We start from the raw sequence: 7346 nt of genomic DNA, 5'->3' as shown, positions 1-7346 counted from the left end.
AATGTATTTCCCACCATGTAATGCGCTTTATATGATGTACATTTGTGACATCAAGCTAAGGCCTTCTCCCTAGGAAGGGCTTCATTTGTAATCGACTGCAAATACTAGTGGATTCATTCAAACTGGGCTAGACCCCGTAGTTTTTTTCCCCTTTTTAGGGGTTTCCACGTAAAAACTATATTGTCTCTTATGATTGCAACACTCTCTCTCTTATCTGATGGCGTGCTACATCTTTATGCAATGTTAAGACGTTAAACTTCATATTTCTTTGCAGCCGCGAATATTTCAAGACGCAACATTTAGAAAGAGTAAAAATAGCCGGCTTCACATAAAAAACTCTTTATCCGGTTGGGCTAGACAAATTCAAGGCTGGAAATAGCACATCCTGCTTGCTGCAGAAACTAAGTAATTATTTCAAGATAAATTCAAAATATAATAAATTAAAGGACCGTTTGGAAAAGATGTAATTTTTTACTAATGTATTCATAAAATTGTTGTAGGGAAAATAATTTTCTAATATAAAATTTTCTTAATGCAACAAAAAATCAGCGGTCAAATAAAATTGTGGTTGCAATTGGAAAAGCAAAACAGTAAGGTTTTATTTGAAATAATTTTGCTTTGCTTTCAAACCGAAATCATAATTTCTATTTGGTAACTATTCATTCATTGCTTGCAAAAAAAAAAAAATTGTACTAAAAAGCCGCCTTCTACAAAAAATTTTAAAATATTAATTTATTTACATCAGCTTTACAAAGCAGTAAGAAAACTATCCCAAACATAGCCGAAATATCTAAATCATCAAAAATAAATTTTCAAAATTGGTTAGAAAAATTTTTACACATAAAATTAAATTTCACATAAGAAACTTAATATCTTAGTCTTGAATTGAACATTTGGAGGTGAATTAATTGCTAATTTTTCTCTACTTACAACAACATATCAATATCAGAGAGTCCAGACTTATGCTGATTCTATCTGGATTTTGATTATAGGGCTATGTTATTGTTTTAATAAAAAAAATTATGATAGTTACCATTTAATTATGTAATATGTAATATGATGGGAGATAAAATTGTGTAAAAATATCTTGATGTAAACTGAATTATGGCGATAGGGTCAGAGAATTTGTTATTTTAGTATTTATACGAAGATCCACTCAAATATTAGTAAGAGAGAAATTGCAAAAGATATCATAATTTTTACGAAAATACACGAAAAGGGAAAAATCACGGTGTTTGGCCTTGTTTGAATGATTCCACTACTGTTTGTCAATGATTTAAAATGATTTTCTTAATCGTAATTAGGGAGGTGTTAACTTATCAATCAACAAAGATAAGATAAATTATCATTAAGAGAAGATGATCAGAATGCAAACTTAAGATAAATCAGTTATAATATCATTAAGATATTAATGATGTTTAAATAACATTTTATGATCAAGTGGATCAATAAAAATCATGAAATCATTTAAATGACTAAATTATTCTTCTCTAGAATTGTGGAGGCTAGGATGAGGACATAAGAAGGATTCCATGGAGAGAATCTAGAGCTTTGTTTTTCAATTCCTAATGCGATCTGATGTCACTAAGGCTAACACTCATCGTCGCTACCAAGCTTGACGTTCATCATTCCTACTAAGCCTGAGTCTCATCTTCACCACCAAGTATGATGCTTAGCATTGCTACTTGTTGCGGGCTAGAATATACGTGGCGATAGAGTTATAATACTACGTCTCAGCGTTGCACGAATATCCAGCTCACACATAGAGAACACAAGATTTTTTACGTGGAAAACCCTTAAAAGGGGAAAAACCACAGGGCCTAGCCCAATTGAAAAGATTTCATTAGAACTTGAGTTGGTTACAATGAGCTGACTCGCCTCTGAGGGCGATCAGATTACAAATAATAATGGTACAATAGAAGTTCGGGTGTCGAGTAATGGTCTGGCAGGACTTCGGGCCTTTTAGATGATGATCAGGCAGAACTCCGGGCCTTAGATGATGGTCTGGTAAAGATGACAGTCTTCGAAAATGACCTGAAAGATGAGAGCTTTAGGTGAAGGTCTGGCGGAACGTAGGGCGTCCGTTGAAGGCGAGGGCCTCAGGTGGTGGTCTGACGGAGCACAGGACGTCAGGTGATGGTCCGGTGGAGTGACGGCGTTAGGCGGTGATCTGGTGGAGCACAGGATGTAAGGTGGTGGTCTGGCGGAGCACAAGACGTCAGGTCGTGGTCCGGCGGAGCGACGACGTTAGGCGGTGGTCCGGTGGAGCACATGACGTCAAGTGGTGGTCCGGCGGAGCGACGACATTAGGCGGTGGTCTGGTGGAGAACAGGACGTCATGTGGTGGTCCGGCGGAGCGACGGCGTTAGGCGGTGGTCTGGTGGAGCACAGAACGTCAGGTGGTGGTCCGACGGAGCGACGACGTTAGGCGGTGGTTCGGTGGAGCACAGGATGTCAGGTGGTGGTCCGGCGGAGCGACGGCGTTAGGCGGTGGTCCAGTGGAGCACAGGATGTCAGGTGGTGGTCCGGCGGAGCGACGGCGTTAGGCGGTGGTCCGACGAAGGTGGCGGTGGTTCGGTGGAGCACAGGATGTCAGGTGGTGGTCCGGCGGAGCGACGGCGTTAGGCGGTGGTCGGGCGAAGGTGAGGGCCTCAAGTGGTGGTTCAGCAGAGCAACGACGTCAGGTGGTGGTCCGGTAAACCTCTGGCAGTGGACCGGCGGTGGTCCGACGAGACTCCGGTGGTGGTCCAGCGAAAATCCAGCGGTGGTCGAGGAGGCTAGGAAGCAAGATCGATCTCCGATCTCTCTCTTTTTTCCTTAGGCTTAGGGGGTCCTTTTTTAAGAGGAGAGTATGCTCTATTTATAGATTTTGGGAATGGCATGGCCCGTAAATAGGTGGAAGATCAAGGGTAAGTTGGGAGTGGTTGGATGGAGGGCCGATCTTGAATCCCTTGATTATGAACCGTTCGATGGACATTTGAGTATCGTAGCGATGTTGAAATTAAGTGATCTTGGGTTCGTTGGATTTGTCTCGTCGATCCGCTCGATTCGACTATAAGTTTGTTATGTTTGGAAGTAGTTTGGTAATCCAAATTGTGGTTTGAACCTTCCAACAGTGCTTCGGGTCCTTGATTTAGACTCATTTGAGCTCGGATTGGGTCGAATTTGGTGTCGTTGGGTTTGTATTTCTGAGACGCTCAGTTTGACTGTAAGTTTACTGAAATTGGAGTTTATATGCTCCTGATTTTAATTTCAGAAGTTTCCAACTTGATTTTGCTTTGAGATTCGTGCCGGATCAAGATAATTTTCGGAAGATGTATCACTACTAAATCTAATGTTCATCCTCACCACTAATTTGGTTAGACCTTTAGATTATTTTCTTTTATGAGTTTTTCACATAAAAATTATCATGTTTTATATGAGTTATTCTCAATTTATCTTTCTATGTGTGGAGGTTATTATTTATTTATTTATTTAATGCTTAAATAATAATCTTTCTCTCTCTATTGCGGCAAAAATTTGAGAACTCAATGATATATATAAGTTATCTATATATGCATGGAATTAAATGAAGAACATGGGGATTGATTACTTTTAATGTTAGAGAGTTTTCAATGGCATGCTTTTATGATATTTGATCTAGTTGTTCATTTATGATTCTATGACATACTATTTTGTATCTATTATTGTTGTGTCCAGAGTATTCACGACCATGGATAAATGTAAAGCTTAACGTCTTAGTTTTATATGAAGATCCAGCACACACACAGATAGGAGACACCAAGAATTTTACGTGGAAAACCCCTGAAAAGGGGGAAAACCACGGGGCCTAGCCCAGTTTGAATAAATCCACTAGTATTTGCAGTTGATTACAAATGAGGCACTTCCTTGTGGGGAAGGCCTTAGCTTGATGTACATCTTACAGTGTACATTACATGGTGGGAATACAAAGAATCACTGTTTATGTGTTTGCTTGGTCGGAAGAACTGTAGTCAGTGGGCGACGTAAATCGGAAAGACTGTAGTCGGTGGGCAACGGAAGTAGGAAGAACTATAGTCAGTGGGCGACGTAAGTCGGAAGGACCGTAGTCGGCGAACGACGAAGGCCATAGAGGTCGCTGTCTAACGACGGAGGTCGGAAGGAGGATGTCAGGTAAAAGTCTAGCGATGGATAAACGTCCAGCGTCAGATAGAATTCCAGCGAATGTTTGACGACGGGCAGAAGTCCGTCATCAGGTAGAAGTCTGTCGATGGATAGAATTCTAGCGTCAGATAGAATTTCAACGAATGCCCGGCGATGGGCAGAAGTACGACATCTGGTAGAAGTCTGTCGATGGATAGAAGTATGATGAAAGTTCGACAATAGGCAAAGTTTCAGCGTCAAGTAGAAATTCGACGTCTAGTAGAAGTATGATGTCAGTTTACGGCTGGGCAAAAAATTAGAGTCAGTCGTTTGTCGGACAAAGCTCCGGCGTCACTTAGAGGTCAGGACGAATTATGGCGTCACTTAGAAGTCGGGCGGAACTCCGGCACCCCTTGGAGTTCTTGCGGAACTCCGAGGCCACTTGAAAGTCGGGCGGAACTCCGGCATCACTTGAAAGTCGGGCGGAACTCCGACGGTGGTCGAGGAGGAGTTTCTTCCCTCCTTCCCTTCTTCTCTTCTCTTCTCCTTCTTCCTCTTACTTGGGCCCCTCTCTCAAGAGAAATGATTCTATTTATAGTTTTCTGATAGTGGCATGACCAGTAAATATGTGGAAGATCATGGGTGAATCCCTGGTTTGAATGGACAGTCGATATTGAATCTCTTGATCGTGGACCGTTTATCAGACATTTGAAGGCTCTAATAATATCAGAATTTGATGATCTTGGGCTCGTAGTGATTCGTCTCGTCGAGTCGCTCGATTCAATTATAAGCATGCCACCTTTGGAAATCTTTTGGTAATTCAAATTGTGATTTGAACCTTTCAACAGTGCTTCGGGTCCTTGATTTGGACCCATTTGGGATCGGATTGGGTCAAATTTAATGTCGTTGGGTTCGTATTTCCAAGAAACTCAGTTCGACTATAAGTTTACTGAAATCGGAGTTCATATGGTCTCCGATTTAATTTTTTAAAATTTCAACTTGATTTTGCTTTGAGATTCTTGCCTGATCAAGATAACTTTTTGATAATGTATCAATTATAATAAAAATTTGAAATAGATAATTAAGGGTTTATTTGAAACTTCTGTGGTATTTTATAAAGTTGATTGCAAAATTTTTATTGGAAAAATAACTTAGCTAATATAGTTACAAAAATCAGATTTACATCCTAGATAATTCTGCAAAGCAATGAGAAAGCAACAAGAAAGTAATGATTCGCCTGGGACAATTTCCTTATTATTTTTTAAAGTAACTTTTAAATACAATATTTTTTTGAACTAAATATTTTTAATTTTTTATACTAAAATTTTATTTTAGAAAGTAGTTAAAAGCTGTCCCAAACGAAGCCTAAGAGCCAAATAAAATAGTAATTATTGTTTGAAAGCAAAGCAACCAAAAAATTATCCCAAATAAGCCCTAAATCGACATGATATATAGCAGAATTGATTAGGGGTGTCAATTCGGGTCAACGGGTCAGGTTCGGGTCGAACCTGGAACTGACCAGGCATTATTCGCGTCAACCCAAACCCGACCCATTTTTAAAAACGGGTCAGGTTTCCGGACCCAAACCCGACCCGATTCGGGTCTGGGTCAACCCGACCCGACACAAATGACCCAGGGTTTGACCCAAAATTGCTAGTTTTTGGGTTAAAAATCGGGTCAATCTTTGATTTTCAGGTCAAAACGGGTCAATCTCGGGTTTTCGGGTCAAATATGAGTTTTCGTGTCACTTTCGAGTCAATTTTGGGTTGCTGGGTCAACCCGAACCCGACCCGTTTCGGATTTGAGTTGACCCGAACTCGGATTTTTCCGGGTCAGGTCAAAAATTGACACTCCTAGCATTGATTATCATCACAATATACGCACAATTACTTGATAAAATAATATCAACTTTAAAGTATAATTATATTTTGAAAATGATTTTGGAATTAAATACATATATGAGAAATCATGTTTTTAAATGGGCATTTATATATAGTTAAATTATTTTTCATTCAACATTAAAATTGATAAAATTTCTTCACATATAATTTTCATATTATAGATCAAAATTAATCTTATAATCTTAAATTTAAGATCATATAAAATGATAAATATGAATCACATCTTTATCAACAAATGCAGCATTAAGATTGTTAATATTGATCATAAGTTCAAAATAATTTGATGTTCTAATTTATTTTTTAATAAATTTTATTTATTGATCAAATGTTATGAAAAAAATAAATAAATTTTTTTCCATATATTTTTAATCAAATATATTAAACTTATTTTAAATATTTTTTACACCCCCGTCGCCTCCTCCCCTTCGAAAGTATCGAAACTCCTCCGCATCCCATAATCCCCCACGCCGAGATAGACGACCTCCGCTCCGATCTGGAACTCGAGCGCCGCCTTCGCCGAGACTCCGAATCTCTCACAAGATCTCTCTCCCTTGAGCTCGCAGAGGAGCGCCGCCTCCGAGCCGAGGCCGAGGCTGATGCCGCTCGCTGCCGGGAAGCTGCCGGCCGCGCTGCGCTAGAAGCCGAAGAAGAGCGCCGGATGCTTAAATACGCCGACGCGTGGCGTGAGGAGCGGGTGCAGATGAAGCTCACCGAGGCCGCGATTGTCCTCGAGGAGAAGATGCGGGAGATAGCGAAGCTTGGTGTGCCCAGATCTAGCGCGATCGATTGCAAAGGGAGCCAAGGGAGGGAGAATCTGCACTTCAAGAAGGGCGTTAAGGGGTTTGCGGACTCTCCGAGGACGGCAGGCAAGGTTCGGTCGCCGGGATCGGTGAAACAGAAGCAGCAGGTCGACGGGAATTTGGAGTGTCAGAAATCTCAGCTTAGGGTTTTGCTAAGGCAGAGGAATACTGTGAATTTGGGGATGGTGGCTGATTCACAGAGGTTAGTAGTGCGATGATTTCCATCTTTTGTTGATCGTCGTTGTTGTTGCTGCTTCAGCTGCTGCCGCTGCAGTTGCTGCTGCTCATTATTGTTTCAAAAAATCTGGTACCTGTTGTGGTAATCGTTCTTGTAAGTTATTGGCAATAAAATTAGCCCTTCTTCCAGTTAGAATTTGGATGTAAAATTGCAACCTGTTTGAACCTAACTTAAATCATTATAATCTGAATCTCTTTTTCATCATTTTGAATTATTCTTAAGGCAATTAGTTTGGTCCTGCTTTATGATTCCTCATCCTTTTTTTCTTCAGTGCTACAATATTTG

General features: G+C 40.3%; 1 protein-coding gene across 1 annotated transcript; it reads left to right on the top strand.

Moving 5' to 3' along the window:
- The first annotated feature begins 2041 nt into the window (after nt 1–2041).
- On the top strand, nt 2042–7041 carry LOC110109200 (protein BRANCHLESS TRICHOME). The gene is made up of 2 exons (XM_020840148.1): nt 2042–2133; nt 6456–7041. The coding sequence occupies exons 1-2, from the start codon at nt 2042–2044 to the stop codon at nt 7039–7041; spliced, it is 678 nt and encodes a 225-aa protein (XP_020695807.1).
- The last annotated feature ends 305 nt before the right edge of the window (nt 7042–7346 follow it).

This window comes from Dendrobium catenatum, unplaced genomic scaffold, assembly GCF_001605985.2.
Source record: "Dendrobium catenatum unplaced genomic scaffold, ASM160598v2 fragScaff_scaffold_1520, whole genome shotgun sequence".
In the NCBI taxonomy this organism is placed as follows: Eukaryota; Viridiplantae; Streptophyta; class Magnoliopsida; order Asparagales; family Orchidaceae; genus Dendrobium; species Dendrobium catenatum.
Note: the sequence above shows the minus strand (reverse complement) of the source record. Positions and strands in the feature narration are given on the sequence as shown.